This window comes from Schistocerca cancellata, chromosome 2, assembly GCF_023864275.1.
Source record: "Schistocerca cancellata isolate TAMUIC-IGC-003103 chromosome 2, iqSchCanc2.1, whole genome shotgun sequence".
NCBI lineage: Eukaryota > Metazoa > Arthropoda > Insecta > Orthoptera > Acrididae > Schistocerca > Schistocerca cancellata.
Window position 1 is genome coordinate 706,915,539 of NC_064627.1, and position 20,685 is coordinate 706,936,223.

General features: G+C 43.9%; 1 protein-coding gene across 1 annotated transcript in view; it reads right to left on the minus strand.

Moving 5' to 3' along the window:
- Positions 1–18,083: 18,083 nt before the first annotated feature.
- Positions 18,084–20,685, minus strand: part of LOC126147961 (esterase FE4-like) — a 95,513-nt gene continuing 92,911 nt past the window's right edge. Inside the window, exon 10 of the mRNA XM_049915725.1 lies at positions 18,084–18,514. Within this exon, the coding sequence (XP_049771682.1) occupies positions 18,316–18,514 (199 nt within the window). The 3' untranslated portion in view covers positions 18,084–18,315. The remainder of the gene's footprint in view (positions 18,515–20,685) is intronic.

Below are 20,685 nucleotides of genomic sequence, written 5' to 3' on the forward strand. Positions count from 1 at the left end.
ACCGATGACCTCATCACTTTGGTCCGTTATGAATTCACACACATTTGAACATTTTGAGTGCTCAGTGAACCCCAGCGGCAGACCGTACAAGAGAGGCGTTGTGCATCACAGAGAAGTTTGTTATTGAAATTTCTTGAGAGTACGTCCTGGGAAGAATCGGATAGCATATCACTTACTCCAAAGGTCGGTAAGGCTTCTACACATGACGCATCGCAATTAGTAGTGGCCGACTGGGGCGCCAAGCTCAGTGTGGCGCCAGGGGCTCCCAGGTACAATATTTGTATACCGTGCCTGTTACAATTAGTAGCGAAAATTAATGTGGGTAAGACTGTACACTGAGGGAGGGGGTGGGGGTGAGGGGAGGGGGCAGGTGCGCCGAATGAAAATTCTCTTGAGTGGAAAAATGTTCTCGAACCTGCTCTGCTTACTCCCACATACATCTCGCACGAAACGATCTTAACGGGAAGCTTTGAGAAATTAGAGCTTAGAGCTAATACAGAGATTTACGTGGGCAGATGGGCACGGAGGGGGGGGGGGGGGCGGAGGGGGGAGGCGGAGGGGGACGGGGGGGGGGTGTTACGGGGTTAGTTAGTGGTACCAAATGTACCCTCCAACAAACAGCGTCAGGTGGCTTGCGGAGTATAGATGTAGATGTAGGTGTAGGCACTATGTCCGACTCGTCCCTAAGACGGATGAATGGTTTACTACGAAAAATATTATCAGTGGTATGGACATATGGTTCTGGGTGAATCCCCGTAATTTTTGAGATCAGTTAATTCGTTGTGACAGCATCAAGATCCAAGACCTGTTACCATTCGCGTTTCCCTTCTTTGAAAACGTTCAGCACCCCAGGTGAGTCGTATGTTGTTTGGCCCGTACACACTTGAGCAGTATTGTAAGATGAGCCACGCAAGTACTTCTGCGAGTCACCTCGGTAGGCTGAATGCATCTGCGCTCCGTCCTGCCGACCAGCTGAAGGCTGGTCTGCTTCTGAGTCTGTGAGTCTTTTCCATTCCAGATCTACGGAAACTGGTACACCCAGGCTTCTGTATTAGTTGTCTAACTCCCAACTGACAGTCATTGATACTGTAGCCATTAAATGCTGCTTTTCAGCATTTTGTGAAGTGCGCGATTTTACAATTCTGTTCATTTAAACTAAGTTGCCAATCTTCACACAACGTGGAAATCTTACCGATATCTACCTACATATTTGCACAAATATTTTCAAGTAGCACAAGGGTCCGAACGCATTTCCCTGGTGCACCCCTGAAGTTACTTCGCCTTCTGTCGATCACTATCCATCAAACAAAAAGTGCTGCGGCCTACTACTAATAAAGCCTAAATTTAGTCATGAATTTTGCTAGATATCCGACATGACCGTATTTTTTGTAAACTTTAAATGTGATTACGCGTCAATTGCTATTAACCGTGAATAGGGATAGTTGTTCATAATAATGCGCATAATAGTAATGGCATCCCCGTGCGAGAGTTTCCATTTTGCTTTTCAGATGACGCTTGTTCTAAAGACGTGAAACGTGGAATACGACTGAAATATACAAATTTTTAGCATGGAGCTCAAGTTCACAAAGTTGTTTTCGAGGCATTATGGGCGAGTAACTGTAAATCCAGTAAAATGTGTTTTCTCATCGTTAACCGTAATACGTACGATTAAGGGATAAGTGTGCTACAAAGCCAATTAAAGAATTAAGGCTCTTGGAACTGCGGGAAGTGCCGTTTTCTACTTAACACAACTACCTTACTGTTGGCTTATGCTACACGTATACTTTACCTACGTCATTCGCGTTGCTCTAGACAGCAATCATACATAAGCTAGAAATATTGTCTACAAATAAAAAGAGTGAGAAGTAGTATTTATGTATTCATGTCATTTCAGTTTACTGTAGACTAAAGAATTTTGCATACAGGGTTTCCTATTAGCGTATGACCTTTATTACTGGTATCATAAGATCATTTTTATTTGTTGTAATTTGCGTATGAGACTTTGATCATTTGAGGCAATTGTGAACCTGATCAACTTTCTTCCGGACTATATATGGTGTGGTTGAGTTTTCTCTTATCATAAGAATGCTTGTTTCATAAGAGAACATAATTTTTGAGTGGTCCTTTTCCTCTTTGGAAAGTCATTTGTGTGTGGCATTCTACTTCCGTAAATCAGCTTTGTTAATTAGCATCCATCTTATCCTAATTAAATGTACATCAACGGTAATAAACATGTTTCATTCACTACGTTACAGGAGAGATGCTATGAAAAGGAAAAGCAATAGAAAACTTGTAAGCTGAAGGTTTTAGTCTTCCACGGCTCAGAAAACGCTGTACGCCGAATGTAGCTACCAGCTAAAACACATGGCTACTGACATTTTCTGCAACACTTATTAATTTGACTACCACTGCAACGATTGTCTGATAGTTAAGTGCGTGCCCTCAAGGTATATGCTACACACCTTTTGATTCGTTACCTGTCAAATATAATGATTATAACTCCCCTTAGACACGTTTTCTTAAGTTATACATGAGGTGTACTGACTGTGTGGTGTGAATGTTGAGGAAATACGAACAGAATCCTACTATGGATCAGTCCTGTACAACTAATTTTAGTGCTGACAAAACTGGGACTGTCTGAAACTTTGCCCGCATCTCGTGGTCGTGCGGTAGTGTTCTCGCTTCCCACGCCCGGGTTCCCGGGTTCGATTCCCGGCGGGGTCAGGGATTTTTCTCTGCCTCGTGATGGCTGGGTATTGTGTGCTGTCCTTAGGTTAGTTAGGTTTAAATAGTTCTAAGTTCTAGGGGACTTATGACCACAGCAGTTGAGTCCCATAGTGCTCAGAGCCATTTGAACCATCTGAAACTTTGTAGCGATAAACAAATATTTCTGTTTCTGTTTTTGATCATTAGTGAAAGTTTTGGTTCATTAGTGGAAGTTTTCTGTTACTGACGATATTCCTCTGCAAATTAGTTCTACATTAACGGATGTTTTTATTGGTGCTGAGCTACTGTTTCAAACTTGTCTATTGTTATCAGAGAATACATATTTCTGGTTATAATTATTGTTTTTACGTCAAAATAGTTCGATGTTAACCTTCTATTGATTAATAGTGATTGCTCGAATGTTGATTCAGAGATTCAATACTAGTCAGTTTCCTGTCTGAAACGTGGTAATTGAGGCAGGGTCGTTTTAAGGAATTTTAGGGACCCCTACAAAGTCTGAGTTTGGAGCCCCCACGTTTTCTCTAGAATGTATTTTGTTTACATTTTGTATGATTTTCATGATGTTATTATGACTAATATGAATGTGTGTGTGTGTGTGTGTGTGTGTGTGTGTGTGTGTGTGTGTGTGTGTGTGTGTAGCTGCAGCTCAAACAATTTCGATGAAATTCACGGACTGAGGATTCCTTGAACCTGTGTACAAATGGACCGGGAGCTTTTTAAGTACTAGCTTACCCGCAGCTTTGCGTGGGCTTACTATTTTTTATTTGGAGTGTAACGCGTTCATCTCTTTTTAGAATGTAAGCAGATGATGATGATGCCCGGTTAGGTCGCTAGTTGCCTTTGGCGTGTTACATGTATACACTTACGCATTAAAATATGCACAAAAATATACGAAATATAAACAAGGAAATATGCACGAAAAATTTACTAACATGCACTTCAAATGAACGAAGCTGCACCTAAAACCAACACCAAATGGGATTGGAGAAACAGGAATTTAAAAATTTGTTAGGCGTGTCTGACTTTACAATAATACTGAACCAATTCCGAACTGACTTTAGTTGTGTCTGTTATGGTGAATTACTAAATATTATTCCAAATCTTTCAAAAACAATGGTCTCTATGTCTGTCAAAATAGTTTTCTCATTTGGAAAAATTGCCTCTGCGTCACATTATGGTACGAAATAGTGCTGCATTATTGCAATGTCGCTTGCAAAATAATCCTGCAAAAGTACATCCGGAATCATAGTGCCTGATATAATGTTTATCTTTAACTCATAAATTTAACAGCAAGCACGTGTATGGCGATTCTGGAATGAACTAAAGAACTGAATTACAGTATTTCATATAAATTGATGGAATTACAGATTACTACAGATATTGCAGCGGCTGTAACGACCGAACGTTTCATCACAATTTTTACTTTTTAAGAAGTAACGAGTATGTTGGCAACAGACACCGCTAAAAACATATGTATTGAATGACCCACAAATACCCAACGTAAAGAGATTGTTGTATAATATTCTTAGCCAGTAACAATCCTGCGCTGAGGCTAAATTCAGTTGGTAGACCATACAGTCCTCTGCCTGGCATAGGCACTGTAAAAAAACGGTGGGTGTTTTTGAGACAGGTAGCCTACTATGACTGGAGCTGTATTGGCAGCTGAGACTGGAACTGGAACTCCCTGTAAAACTCGCTGAACTCTGGAGTACACTCTGTAAGACGCTCTGCAAGAACTCTGCCAGTTAAGCTGTAGGGTGCATCTTACGTCCTAGTGCGCAGCAACAAGAGGCTCCTCACTATTTGTACCACGAAATGCGCTGTTAGCGATCCCTGGAGCAGGCTGCTGTAAATTTGCTTGCGGAGTAGCTTCACCTGGGCGTGTAGGCGCCCCGTTCACCATGTGTTCCTAGAGGGAAGCCTAACAACTAGGAGTTGTAACTCACGGTGATATCACCTTCTTCCGCTGCTACTGCTGGGGGTCGATTCTCCCCACTGACATCTACACTGCCACTGTTGTGCTCCAACTTCATAGGTTCTGTTTGCGGTGGAGTGTCAGCACTAGTTGACATATTCAGTTCTGCAAATCCTCCTCCCTCCTCTGGCGTTGACAAGTCGAACTCAGAAATCTTATTACCCTCTGGAATGTAAAGGGTTATTTTCTCGTTGTTGGAGCTGGTCCAAATTCTTATAGCAGGCACCATTAACTGTCATCATCATCATTATTATGTACATCGCATCACAGTCCCCAGGTACATACTTTCTTCCCTTACTGCATTCTGAATCTGTTATCTCATTGTCAATTTGAAATTCCTTTTCCTTCTTCCATGTTCTCTGAAACCAGTTACTGCATACCTACAAAGTGCTGTTAGGGAAACATGAGTTCTAATCTTCTTTCCATGAAGCACTTTGACTGGTAATGTGTCCTTAGGAGGAATGTTTGTGTATGAAGTAAGAAACATTGTCATTGGTTCGTCTGCTGTGTATTCTTGGCTAACGTCCTTCACCTGTGCTTTGAAAGTCCTGACAAAGCAATCAGCAGCACAGTTGGATTCAGAGTGGACTGGCACACTACAAAGATGCTACATGCCACAGAGCAAACCTATGTTTATCAAAGAGGTCAAGTCATATGAAGTTGACAGCTGTCAGAGACAGTGTTGTTGATACTGCTACTTGTTCATACTGAGCATTTACTGTATTTTAATCTGTTACTCACTATGACTTGCCAGTGTACCATTAAATTTGATTCTGCGGTGATCCAATAAATTCATGAGCTACACAGTTGATCGTAGTTTTTGAAGAACCCATATTTACTTGTGATTTCACACTGATCTCATTTATTGTGTCTTCTACCTGCACTGATTTGCACCACTCCATATTAATTTGTATATATTACTTCCTGATTCTTTATCAGCACTTTCAGCATCTTCCTTATGTGTATTATGCATGATGTTCATATCTTGTTTTTGGTAAGCATACGTCTGCCTTGGACCCCTTTTTATGACATTATGAACATTTTGCATCTTTTTAATGGTATGCTTTCTTGCCATGCATTATGAAGCACTTGGCACATGATTTAACTTTGTTTTGATAATGATTTGTATTTCTAATTAATTTTTCCTTAGTTTTTTTGTACTCCTGGCTATTGGTCTTCCCTTTAAAATCTCTGAAGTCTGTTTTGTCACACAGTGTCAGACAGTATTCAATCCTGCCTTAGTGGAAAGAAGCAAAAAATGATCAAGTCGCAGTGAGAACTGGTAGAAGGGTCGATACTGTGATAGTGAAGATTAAAACCATGCCTGCATCCCTTGTACACAGCAAGCACAACTGACTATGTCCAGAATTTCACTGTAAACACTACCTGATGTCTCTCAACCATTTAAAATGGTAGGTTTGGACATTCTATGACCATTTATGCAAATGCAGTGAGAAAATAAGTATTTATACATTATAGATTATTGATGACTACCTAATTGTATCGCAGTTTGCTGATACAGCAGCAGAAGCGGTGGCAAAACCTCTTGTTATGCATTAGGTTCTGCCATGTGAAAGTACTGGTGGAATACTTACAGTTCAAGGGACAAATTTCATGTCTTGATTATTCTTTCAGGTCTGTAAATTGCTGCACATTAAAAACTGTAGTACAAGTCCTTTTCATCCAAAGGCAAATGGAAGAGATGAGTGTGTACTCAAAACCATAACTAAGATGCATTAATGCATCAACAAACTCACAATGAGTGGGACAAATACTTGCTGTACATTTCATCTGGCTATAAGAGTCCAATCCATGAGTCGACTGGTCACACCCTTTGAGGTTGTGCACTGGTGGGAAATAAACTCCCCTTTTGAATTAGAAAAGTTGGCAGGACGTATTGACTCCAGTGATATTAGTGGGCTAGCCAAAAGACTTAAAATTATGCTGCCAGAAAAAAACTGCAACACACTCAAGCACAAGGTATTTTTATTGACATATGATGTGACAGGTAGTTCATCACTGCATGAGTATATGAAACACACGTCACTGTAAAGGGTACCTAACAGTCGTGTCAACATGCAGTCTACTACCCTCTGACAGCAACACAGGTGCATATTCTCACATACAAACGGTCACAAAAGCGCCAAATGGATCCTGCAATAAACTGTCCCAAGCATCTTGCACCATTTGTTGTAGTGCAGCAATAGTTCTTGCAGGTTCTGTAAAACGAGTAAGTTCCCACATCATCATGTCCCAGACAGGTGCAATTGGCGAGAGATCTGGTGAGATTGCTGGCCAGGACAGTTGTACAGCACGCTGCGTCACAGCAGCCGTATGTGGACATGCACTATCATGCTGAAAAAGTATCATCTTCCTGCTGAAGAAATGGCAGTAGCTTTGGGATAACAAGCGCAATATGGCAGGCACTCGTTACTTGACTCTGCAGTTATAATTGATGGCACCCACACCATGAAGCCAGGTCGGCAGGGGAGGGGGGGTGAGGGGGAGTCTGTGTGTTGGGAATGGGTCCCCTCTGGAACAGGCCACTCAACAAGCCTATGCTGCAAATGTGAATGTCCAGCAGTTGCATGTAGACAGAACCTATTCTTATCACTATATACAGCAGAGTGCTATTCCAGTCTTCAGTCGACTCTTTTATGACACCAGAGTAGCTGTGCTTGGCGATGTGACATTGGCACTAGCTGCCATTTCAGTTGATCTGCATGGACCCAGATCTGATACTTCCCAAGGAATTAAACAATGTAAAAAGCTTGCACTTTTGGTACCCGATTGATACACTCTGCATTCCAAATACCTATATGGATTAAAATCAAGAAACTGAGTTACGTCTTCTCAAACTGGTTTTACTGAGATTTTCATCCTCTTCTGTTGGTGAATCCAATGACTTCCTCTAGAACCCCATGGCTTATGAGTCGTGGGGTTGTGAGCACAGAAAATTGCAGCCGATTATAAAAACTGTTTTGGTGCTATGCTCTACTCTATCCTATGCCATCTTTCCTTTTCACCGACAACCACGGCAATATACAAGAGTAAGAGTTTCTTTGCCCCTGTAGCAAGTATAGAACAAGTGGGAAACAGTTCATTCAGTGCATGTGGTTTGTTAAGCTACTGAGTGTGAGAGGGAGATACACAACTGTTTGTTCTGACACTCGGCGTTTTTAGCATCCATAAGGAGCTGTGATCGGTTTCTATCAAGCTTTTTTTCCCTTTTTCTTCCCACTCTATTTTCTTATCCTGTTGGCACATCATAGACACTACCCTATTTTTCTTGTCTTCTGTTCTGAGCAGAGCCAGATCCACAATCTTTACTCAGCGTTCTCCCAGTACTGGTTTCTGTTCCTTTTCTGGTAGGAAGGGGTCACCTTGTTGTCACCTGACACTCTACAGCTGTTTCAGTGTCTAAACACCATTCTGCTGCAATCTGTCCTGCAGTTATTGTGCTGTTTTTGCATTCATGTATTTTTCTAAACAATAACCTGTGAACCCCATTCTCCATAGCCATTTGTCCTTAGTGAACTGACTTCAGCTCTAAGCGAAGCATGTGAATTTTAAGCAAATGTGCAATTTTTTGGTTTTCAGGCCTGTATCATTGACGTCGATATGCAGCAGGATTTTGGAACATATATTGTTAGAGTATTATGAATTAACTTGGAGAGAACGGTCTGTTGACACACAGTCAACACGGATTTAGAAAATTTCATTCTTACAAAACACAAATAGCTCTTTACTCACACGGAGTACTGAACTTCATCGACAAGGGATTTCAAATTGATTCCGCATTTCTAGATTTCCAGAAGGCTTTTGACACCGTACGTCACGAGCATTTTGTAATCAAATTGCATAGTTATGGAATATCGTTTCAGTTATGCGACTGGATTCATGATTTCCTGTCAGAGGGGTCACAATTCACATAACTGATGGAAAGTCATCGAGTAAAACAGAAGTGATTTCTGGCATTCCTCTTTTGACATCTCCCAACCGACAGAGCAGGGTGAATCTTTTGGGCCTTGGTGTAGCCGCCCCCCTGCCCCTTGTTTTAGCTGGCCCCAACAGAAGGAAGAAAACAGGTAGCAGTCCTCCCACAGGAGGTGCTGTGCCAGCTGTTGGGTCATCATCTGACGCCGCCAGCATGGGTCGAGCTGCAGTGTCTGTTGTCCATTGCCCAGAGTGCTATCGGAGCTTCACCACCAAGACTGATCTTGATGTCCATCGTCGCAGAGCCCATCCTGATGTAGCCAACTCAGAGGTGAACATCCAAAGGCCGAAGGCCAGGTGGTCCAGTGAAGAACTACTATGCCTGGCACATGCTGAGGCAGCACTAACACCCGAGGGCACCCAGTTCCTCAATCAGGAACTGGTGGAGGCTTTCCCACAATGGTCGTTGGAATCCATTAAAGGCCAGCATCGAGCAGTAGCATATAGGAACCAAGTTGCTGAGTTTGTTTCTGCCCTCTCTGCTGTTGGGGAAGGTCCACGTTCTTTGGGTGCAGCTGTGTTGATTGCAGGGACCTGTGCAGCTTCCAAATCCTCATACACAGTTGAGGACACTGTTGACCAGGCTGTCTGGTCGACTTTGGCAAGCCTCACACCGTCGGGGCCGAAGTTTCGCTCGTTGATGACATCTTGGCACTGGGACCAACTACAATGAGCTCCGTCATCATGGGCATGCAGCCACTTGCCCTTGATGCCATTGGCAGCAAGGAGGCGCCCCACAATCCTGTCACCCCAAAGCAGATGTCCCAGCCACTGGAGTGGAAACAGGCCCAGTGCAGGAGGCAATATGCTGTCTGCCAGTGTGCATTCTCCAAGAATGTCGTGCAGTGCATCAATGGCCTTCTGGACAGAATGCTCCTTCACCTACCACCTGCTGTTCCTAACATGGTGGATTTTTGGAAGCACCTTTTCACCTGGAGACCATCTGGTCGAGTGGACCATCTAGATAATTAATTGTTACCTTCCTGTGCCGAGATGCCCTTAACAGCTGTGGGTGCCCATCACGATGGTGGAGGTCACTTCAGCACTCCCACCTCATTGCTCCACAGCGGACCCTAATGTACTCCTGCCAGCCCAGCCTCACCGTCTCCCCTGTGAGGTCCTCTTGAAAGTACGAGTATTAAACCTGTTCCTTTTGTCCCATCGCCTCTCATCCTGACTCCTTCAAGCCCATACATCACTGCTGCCCAAGAAGGCCGCCCCAACATCCCCTGCTGACTTCCAGCCGATCATGGTATGCTCGGTCTTCGCTAGAGTGTTCCATAAGATCCTGCATAGTACTTACTATGTATCATCTTGGGCTATTTTTAAGTCATAATCCTGAGATCTTTGATTGCACTCATTAGCTCAGCTTCTGCTGTAAGCATTACGTCTAATTTTTGTGCAGATAATGATTCAAAATGTAAGGTTTTTTCATCTGCTCCATATGGAAATTTTACTACAGCATTTTGAGAATCCAACGTTACTTGGTATCCTGTTAATCAGTCTATTTCTAGAATCATAGGTACATTTGAACCTATTACGACGAACATTATGTATTGAAATTTATATTTATTTAGCGTAAATACAATTAATAGTTTTCACATACTGGTTTACTTGCAGCTCCTGCTATTCGTATAGTCTTGATCTGATTACTGAAAGTCTAGGAAAGGTTTTGAATACGTTTGTTGTATAAAATGTATGATGGATCGTATATTTTCCTTGTAATATATCTTTTCTTAAACTTTTTCCATTATGATATCTAAATAAATTAGAAATGTTGCTCTCGATTGTCCTATTTTGATGTTCTCTGCTTTTATGCCCGATACTGTAATCTTTGTCCTAATCTGTGTTAGTGACCGTTGTTGTCTCTGTTGCAATGGCTGCAGACGGTATGGCGTTGGTTACTGTCATTGCTGTTCCTACCAGCCTGTCAGCTTTCAGATTGTGTCTCAGTGGTGTGTATTTATTAATCAATTATTAATTTTACCCCAGTGTCTTTTTAAAAGTTTGTCTCTTACCCTCCCTGGTAAATGACTGATAATCACTTCTAACAAATGATTCTCTCTTGTGGGATCGTTTAAATGTTTTGCCTTATTGATTCGCCATCCAACGAACTTTCTGTAACCCTTCCAGTAATTTTGGAACATATAAGTTCTAGATGTATCTTCTTTTGAGCCCTGCCACTCCAATATTTTTATTTAAAGGACCTTTGAAAACCTTTTTGCGTTTGACAATCCTCAAATTTTAACAGTCTCCACTTTGCCATATCACCAGTCATATGCCTTATCACAAATTTTATTTTATTGTAATCTGTCCACGATTCAGGAAGCATGTCTCTGAAAGATTTTAGAAATGAGACATGACGTATATCCCCTGATGGTGTAAATTTTGGAAATCTGGGATTGAGTCCGTTACTTAATGCAGCAGTGAAATAATCGTAACTGCTGCTACTTCTTCTTTTTTCCTTTTATTGATTTGGATTAGTATTATTGTGTGGTATCTCTTTTCTATCATTTTTTAAATTTTCGTTGTAATCTGTTGTTGGCCTATCACCTATAAGTGTATGACGTATATTGTCTTGAAAAGGTCCTTAGCCTTATTGTGTGTTTTCTTGACAGGTAAATTCCTTTCCAATTCAATAGGTTCTAGTTCATTAATAATTGATGATACTAATTCAGTATTCTTACTTGTACAGTTTTCTAAGGTGTCTTTAGTCATTGATAATTCTAAAACTGTAATCCTTTGAAATATATTATCCGGTTTAGATTTTATCGCATGTACATGTTCTGATTTGCATTTACCTTTTCCTCTACGATTTCTAGCTGTTTATCGGTCAGAGTTATTACTTATAAAATTATGGAAAATGTCATACTTTCACAGTATTAAAGTACCAACTACTGTGGCTATGTGACGAGTGGAATCATCATTCAGTAGAGGTCGATTGTTCCATTAAAATACGCTGACCAACAATCCCCTGCATAGCACTTTTCGAACAACCGATAAGCAGGTTGGAAGGGAAGTCGTGTGTCGGCTGCAGGGCGCGTCCAGAGCGTCGAACCACTTAAGGACATTCTTTGGTCTCCAGTCTAGCGTGACGTGCGCCTTCCTCTGTCTCTCCTGACTATTCCCGGACTTCGTTCCGACAAAGCGACGCCTCCCGTGACCACCTTACCTGGATAGATGTCACTCTTTCTGCTCTTGGCGCGCTCATTTGTATTCCCACTGGTAGAATATATAATCACGATGCCTAAGATTCTTTTTCTTAAAAAAAATGACTCATTGTGGGTGTCCGTATCCCAGAATATCTTGACACGAACTTCTGACACTTCTATATATGCAAGTGAATAATACTGGGTGTGCGGAGTAATAGTAGTCAGCACAGTTCTCAATCTATGAAACGAAAAAGAAAACAGTTACAAAGCAGAAGGAATGGTTTGGGTCAGAATCGAAAGGGTGCTATCTAGTGATTTTCAGAATATGTAGAGGACCAAAATAACGAACAGACCACTAAATGTTTCTGAAAATAAATACACGGGAAACCTCAGCCAGAAATTTGTGTTACACTCACTAACAGAAATAAGTAGTAAAGTTTGAGAAAAAAGTGTTCATTTCATTAGAAATGGTTTAACATAAAAAAATCACCTCAACCGCAGCTACAAATATACACTCCTGGAAATTGAAATAAGAACACCGTGAATTCATTGTCCCAGGAAGGGGAAACTTTATTGACACATTCCTGGGGTCAGATACATCACATGATCACACTCACAGAACCACAGGCACATAGACACAGGCAACAGAGCATGCACAATGTCGGCACTAGTACAGTGTATATCCACCTTTCGCAGCAATGCAGGCTGCTATTCTCCCATGGAGACGATCGTAGAGATGCTGGATGTAGTCCTGTGGAACGGCTTGCCATTCCATTTCCACCTGGCGCCTCAGTTGGACCAGCGTTCGTGCTGGACGTGCAGACCGCGTGAGACGACGCTTCATCCAGTCCCAAACATGCTCAATGGGGGACAGATCCGGAGATCTTGCTGGCCAGGGTAGTTGACTTACACCTTCTAGAGCACGTTGGGTGGCACGGGATACATGCGGACGTGCATTGTCCTGTTGGAACAGCAAGTTCCCTTGCCAGTCTAGGAATGGTAGAACGATGGGTTCGATGACGGTTTGGATGTACTGTGCACTATTCAGTGTCCCCTCGACGATCACCAGTGGTGTACGGCCAGTGTAGGAGATCGCTCCCCACACCATGATGCCGGGTGTTGGCCCTGTGTGCCTCGGTCGTATGCAGTGCTGATTGTGGCGCTCACCTGCACGGCGCCAAACACGCATACGACCATCATTGGCACCAAGGCAGAAGCGACTCTCATCGCTGAAGACGACACGTCTCCATTCGTCCCTCCATTCACGCCTGTCGCGACACCACTGGAGGCGGGCTGCACGCTGTTGGGGCGTGAGCGGAATACGGCCTAACGGTGTGCGGGACCGTAGCCCAGCTTCATGGAGACGGTTGCGAATGGTCCTCGCCGATACCCCAGGAGCAACAGTGTCCCTAATTTGCTGGGAAGTGGCGGTGCGGTCCCCTACGGCAGTGCATAGGATCCTACGGTCTTGACGTGCATCCGTGCGTCGCTGCGGTCCGGTCCCAGGTCGACGGGCACGTGCACCTTCCGCCGACCACTGGCGACAACATCGATGTACTGTGGAGACCTCACGCCCCACGTGTTGAGCAATTCGGCGGTACGTCCACCCGGCCTCCCGCATGCCCACTATACGCCCTCGCTCAAAGTCCGTCAACTGCACATACGGTTCACGTCCACGCTGTCGCGGCATGCTACCAGTGTTAAAGACTGCGATGGAGCTCCGTATGCCACGGCAAACTGGCTGACACTGACGGCGGCGGTGCACAAATGCTGCGCAGCTAGCGCCATTCGACGGCCAACACCGCGGTTCCTGGTGTGTCCGCTGTGCCGTGCGTGTGATCATTGCTTGTACAGCCCTCTCGCAGTGTCCGGAGCAAGTATGGTGGATCTGACACACCGGTGTCAATGTGTTCTGTTTTCCATTTCCAGGAGTGTATTTGTTGCGACACTAAATGACTAATTTTGTCAGAACAGATACAAACGAACAGTTTTCACTGCCTGAGGCATCAGTTACGCCGTGGCACGTTGGTTAAGCGGTTGCCCGGGGGGGGGGGGGGGGGGGGGGGGGGAAGTACGGTGGTGAAACCGAGAAAAGCAACTTAAGAGCTAAACATCGCGAATTATACATATTGAATTGAAAATCCCTAATCCGTCTGTACGATTTATATTGAAGAGAGATATAGTCGGCACTGTAGTATCGTATCCTATTGATATTGCCGGAGCCGGCGCCTTGAAGAGTCCGTGGACGCTGCGAGCAGCACTTTGAGCATCACCACCAATGACGAACTTCCAGGCCGCCGACTAAGGAGACCTCCAGGCCTGGGCACCAGTCTTCTAATACAAGTGCCAGTCGCTGCTGAACGTTATTCCAAGTTATTGATAGTGGAGGGAAGAGGGGAAGGGGTGAAAGGAAGGAACTAGAGATATCAGCTGCATCGGGACTTTATGCAGAATCAGTGGCGAGGAGCGAAAATGTGTGCTGGATGGGGACTCGAAAACAGGAGCTCCTGTTTATTAGGTAGTTGCGTTAACCTCTGAGCCACTCAGACATAGTGTAAATCACAAACGCGCGGGCTACCTCGGTACGCTCCCTGGCTGACCCCCACTCCAACCTATCTGCAGCGCCCGTCCATGTCCTTCGTGCTCTCTAATTTTAGATTTGCACGGGAGGTCAAAAGTAAACATACATCTGCACTGAAGATTATGGATTCATTGCCAGTCGAGAAAAATGTATTATATGAAGCCCTGATGCAGCAGATATCATTAGTTCCTTCCACTTTCTTCCCTTTCTCCCCCCCCCCCCCCTCCCTGCACCATCAGTTTACATAATTTGTATCACAGCTACGGATTCTGTATGGACATCTCCAAACGAACAGACACCACGCATTCCTGTAAGTGTAGCATTTCTTCACCCACAAGTTGAGTACAATATATTTATTTAAAGTGCACTTGTGTGAACTAATCTTTAGCTTGCCTGTCCAGATTCCTACGGCTATAGATCCTTTGGCCACCTTCCATCCATTTATCATCAGCAGCGAGGACATAACATTTGGCGTCTCAGAACATGACGGTTACTGACTCGCATCATAAAAAGTACAGCTATTACAATTTTAAGAGTAAACATAACAAGAGTTAAAACCACATACCCATACAATAATCATGTGAGTAGTGCAGAGGCTCAAGTGGAGGAAGGCACACGCATAATCAAAAACAAATCTTCATCATATTTATGACAGCGTTCATACCTGAAAAGTAGAAACTGCCTCCAGAAGAATGAAAACGACGGGGTATAGCTTTGTTATATGCATATCTCACATCTACTTCGTAATTCAACAACGAAATTAAGGGTAAGAAGTGGAACACAATACTGGATAGGATCCACAGTGTAGGTGTAATGAAGGAATTTTGTTACTTCGGAAGGAAAATTACGCATGACGGACGAAGCAAGGAAAATAAGAAGCAGAGCAGGACAGGCCAAGAGGCCATTTCTCGCGAAAACTACCAGTATATGTTGAAAGTTAAGCGGACTGCTAAGTGAAGCAATGACAAACTTCTCGAGAGAGTCAATAGAAAAAGTCGACTATAGGAAGGGAGAGGACGATAGGACATGTGTTAAGATAGCAGGGAATAATTTCCGTGGTCGTACACGGACCCTTAGGCAGCAAAAGCTGTGGGAGAAGACAAATATTGGAATGTATCCAACAAATAACAGAAGACGTTGGGGGCCAGTGCTACTCTGAGATGAAGAGGATGGCGCAGGAGAGGGGATCGCAGCAGGCCATATCAAACGGCGTAAGCACGACGCCACCTTAAATAATAATAATAATAATAATAATAATAATAATAATAATAGCAATAATCTCAGAATTTGATTTGTTTATCGTAGTGTTAATATTAATATGTGAAACGGATATATGCTGACAAGTTTCAAAGATGGTCAAGTTATCCACTAATTTTTAAAGGGGAACAAGAGTAAGGAGAGTACACATGCATTAAACTACAAGATAACAATATTTTCAATAGCTAAATTTTTACGATTGTGTTTTAATAACCCATTTGGGAAAATAACTTAAAATAGGTCATACTTATTAACTTTTCAAACAAATTATCTCTTGACTTGGCCAGTTATGAAAGTAATATCCTTCATGGCCTAATTTCCTACAAGATTACTCATGGTTCGTATAGTAGTAGTAGCAGTAGTAGTAGCTTTATTCATCTATCGATCACTTTTGCAATTACAGTGGAGAAATTATTCTATTACAATTTAATTATTAACTTATAGAGCCATTAACTCACTTACAAGCCTAGTTTGACAAGGGTTGGAAGTGAACTTACCACGAGTTTCTTAGGAATTTCATGTTTCTAAGAAGTTTAATCGAAAATGGATAAGATTTTTCGGTTCTGGGCTTCAGGTACGTTGTCATGTAGAGTGCTTGTAACTTACTCACGTAAACTTTAAAACGCTCTCTTCAAATCATGAAAAGGTTCCAGGCGTATTATGAAATCAGGTACTTCTGAACACTTTTATTTTAGACTGTGCTCATATTATAGCACTTGATTCTACAGTTAATGAAGTAGGTTCGAAGGAGTTCGAAGAAGATGAGGAAATGTGGGAACTTGTTGCGTTGCAATAAGTTGCGTGTTGACGTGAGGAGAGATGTACAGGGTGTCCTTAACTAAAGTTACAGTTGAAAACGCTGTAGAAAGAGAATTACTGTATAGAATGACGTTAAATTTGAACAGCATATTATTGATACAGGATAAAATGTCATGGAATAAAAACAAATTTATGAAAACTGGACCAATAGATGGCGCTGTAAGCGTCAGAATATGCACACCAACCCGATACACGGCGCATGGACGTTCCTCAGTTTACTGGTAAGCCTCTTTTACAAGAACGGTGACTGTGCACCAGTAGCCCTGCAGATGTTCCGGACACTCAAGCGTATGAAAAAAAAGGCATTGATCCCATGTCTGTTAAGTGGGTGGAGAAAATAGTTACAAAATTCGAAAAGACAAGTTCTTTTCAAATGCAATGTCCAGAGGGAGGAAAGCAGTTTATCTGACGTCTGTCGAAGATGTGGCCACTGCAGGAGGGATCGAGCGGGGTGTGCAAACATGCAGTGCTTGGGAAATTTCTTTAACGCTGGACATGCCTGCGGGCACGGTGCATAAAGTCCTACGAAACATCATGCATCGGTGTCCATACAAAATCACCCATGTTCAGGAATTACTTCCTGCTGACCTGCCAACAAGAGAAACGATTGCTTTGGATTTTCCTGCTGGCTTGGAAGAGGAGAGTGAATGGCCATAGACATTCTGTGGACAGGCGAAGCCCATTTCCAGAACATGTCAGTTAAGCTGAACTGCAGAGTTTGGGCAACGAAAAATTCGCAGGCACATCAACCGATACCACATCATTCTACAAAGGGGGCTGTGTGGTGCAGGTTGACGGCATCGTTTGTCGTAGGGCCGTATTTCTTTCAAGAAATGATCCTGCGAGCCCTGTTACCTGAAACATCAGTGGTAAACGCTGTGAGAGTCTTTTGTGCACCAATGTCATTCCAACCCTCCGACAGCGTTGGTGTGAGGGTAGGATCATTTTCATGCAAGATGGCGCTCCTCCTCACACTGCACAGTCAGTAAAGTAGCTGCTGCAGAGGCATTTCGGACATGCTGGAATTATCAGCCATCATTTCCGTACAGCCTAGCCCTCCAGATCACCTGCTTTTAATCCGTGTGACTTCTGGCTGTGAGGTGATCTGAAACGTGTTGTCTTCAGTGCTCCAACTAGGAACTTAGCTGAACTGAAGCCGCGCATTCAGCAACGCATTCTGAACTTGACCCCTGAGACACTTCGATCTGTTGTGGAACATGCTGCTTCTCGATTTCAACGAGTGGGAGAAAACGGAGGACAGCGTACTGAACATCTCTTGCGCCAGTCTCACGACAGTCAGAAACGAATGTCATTTTGCTGTCGGCTGCGGTGGCCGAGCGGTTCTAGACGCTTCAATCCGGAACCGCGCAGTTGCTACGGTCGCAGGTTCGAATCCTGCCTCGGGCATGGATGTGTGTGATGTCCTTAGGCTAGTTAGGTTTAAGTAGTGACCTCAGAGGTCACCAGTCCCCTAGAACTTAGAACTACTTAAACCTAACTAACCTAAGGACATCACACACTTCCATGCCCGAGGCAGGATTCGAACCTGCGGCCGTAGCAACTGCGCGGTTCCGGATTGAAGCGCCTAGAATCGCTCGGCCACCGCGGCCGGCTAATGGAATGTACAAATATGGTTGTTCATCCGCATACATCAGGAGACCTCGCCTCGTCAGTAACTTGCTGTACTGACAGTGGTAATGGAATTAGATCTTATAAGTAAAGAATTTAACAGTGTTTCACAAAGGCCATTCCAAATACACGATTTGGTTTAGAGTTTCCTGTTTCCTATTGCAGAAAGAGACGGCAGGCTAAGCACTGTACCGGGTGTACAAGCTGTCCCAGAAAGCGACCCGCTGGGCGAAAGGCCTGTGGACGACGCTGAAGCCGCCGGGGCTGACCAGCAGGTATGCGCCCGCCTCCGCGCTGAACGCCGGCCACTGCTCCGCCGCCGTCGCCGCCGCCTCCGACTGCAGCTGTTCGCCCTCCGCCGCCCGAGGCGTCGGACTCCTGCGGGCAGTCAACAAACCAGGCGCATCAGCCCACACCAGAACGCTCGGCAGGCCGCGCTGCCGGTTCACAGGGTACTAACTCTCGGTTCGAACAGGCCTCGGAAAGCCCAACCGTACCGACCGACCGCCGTGTCAACCCCAACCGAAAGGCGTCACTGGATATGGAGGAGCATGTGGTCGGCACACCGCTCTTCCGGCCGTTATCAGTTTTCGTGACCGGAGCCTCCACTTCTCAGTCAACTAACTCCTCAATTGGCATCACAAGGGCTGAGTACACCTCGCTTGCCAATAGTGTTCGGTAGACCCGAAGTGTCACCCATTCAAGTGTTAGCCAAGCCTGACAGTGACGTGAACCAGTGTTCAAACTGCAGAAAGGCCGTCAGCCCAAAGGGTATTAACAGAGGGAAAATCTCACATGCCGCTAGTCTAGCTCTTATTCCTCTGCTTCTTTTTCTTCATCTACATCTACATCTACATTTATACTCCGCAAGCCACCCAACGGTGTGTGGCGGAGGGCACTTTACGTGTCACTGTCATTACCTCCCTTTCCGGTTCCAGTCGCGTATGGTTCGCGGGAAGAACGACTGCCGGAAAGCCTCCGTGCGCGCTCGAATCTCTCTAATTTTACATTCGTGATCTCCTCGGGAGGTATAAGTAGGGGGAAGCAATATATTCGATACCTCATCCAGAAACGCACCCTCTCGAAACCTGGACAGCAAGCTACACCACGATGCTGAGCGCCTCTCTTACAGAGTCTGCCGCTGGAGTTTGCTAAGCATCTCCGTAACGCTATCACGTTACCAAATAACCCTGTGACGAAATGCGCCGCTCTTCTTTGGATCTTCTCTATCTCCTCCGTCAACCCGACCTGGTATGGATCCGACTCTGATGACCAATACTCAAGTATAGGTCGAACGAGTGTTTTGTAAGCCACCTCCTTTGTTGATGGACTACATTTTCTAAGGACTCTCCCAATGAATCTCAACCTGGTACCCGCCTCACCAACAATTATTTTTATATGACCATTCCACTTCAAATCGTTCCGCACGCATACTCCCAGATATTTCACAGAAGTAACTGCTACCAGTGTTTGTTCCGCTATCATATAATCATACAATAAAGGATCCTTCTTTCTATGTATTCGCATTACGTTACATTTGTCTATGTTAAGGGTCAGTTGCCACTCCCTGCACCAAGTGCCTATCCGCTGCAGATCTTCCTGCATTTCGCTACAATTTTCTAACGCTGCAACTTCTCTGTATACTACAGCATCATCCGCGAAAAGCCGCATGGAACTTCCGACACTATCTCAGTTCAATGTCTTCTCACCTCAACTGAGACCTACTGCAGGTGGCTGAAGATTGCGCACTTTTTTACAAAAACCATACATCATCTCATAAATTGCCTGAAGTATTGACAAACATCAGAATACAATAGACACAAAAGAGATAAAGCTCATATGATGTAAACTGGATAAAGCTTTTCATTTTATACAAGGTGTTCAAAAAGTCTCTCCGCAGTGCTGTATGATTGTTAGCCGCGCGTGCCGTGTGCCGCAGTGAATATACCGAAACAAAACTCAGTGAAATACAAGTTATTAATTTATTGAATATTCATTTTTACTTACAGATTTTCACATTAAATGTTGAAAGTGTCCCCCCTGTTGTTGAATACACAATTAAATTCGTCTAATCATGTTTCCAAACGCAAGCCGTAACATTTCTTCTGTAACATAAGCAGTAAAAGTGGATACTGCAGCTTTCAATTCATCGATGGAGTTTGGACGATTTTTATAGACAGTTGCTTTTGCTGCACCCCAGAAGAACAAGTCAGGTGGTGTTAGGTCAGGCGATCGTGGAGGCCAAAGTCCCTGTGAAATTATGCGATCACCAAAAACATCTGCAAACAGTAACATCGAAACGCGAGCTGTATGCGCGGTTCCACCATCTTGTTGGAAATAACCGTTCAGTATTTCGCATAACACAAGTTCTCCTATGAATGAGTACAAAATATCTCTGCAGTAACGTTGTGCGTTTATTGTTTCATTGAAAAACCAAGGCAGGCGAACAATTTTACGGCACGCGCGGCTAACAATCATACGGCACTGCGTGGAGACTTTTTGAACACCCCGCATTTATTAAAAAATGTAGAATGTATTCAGTTTCATTA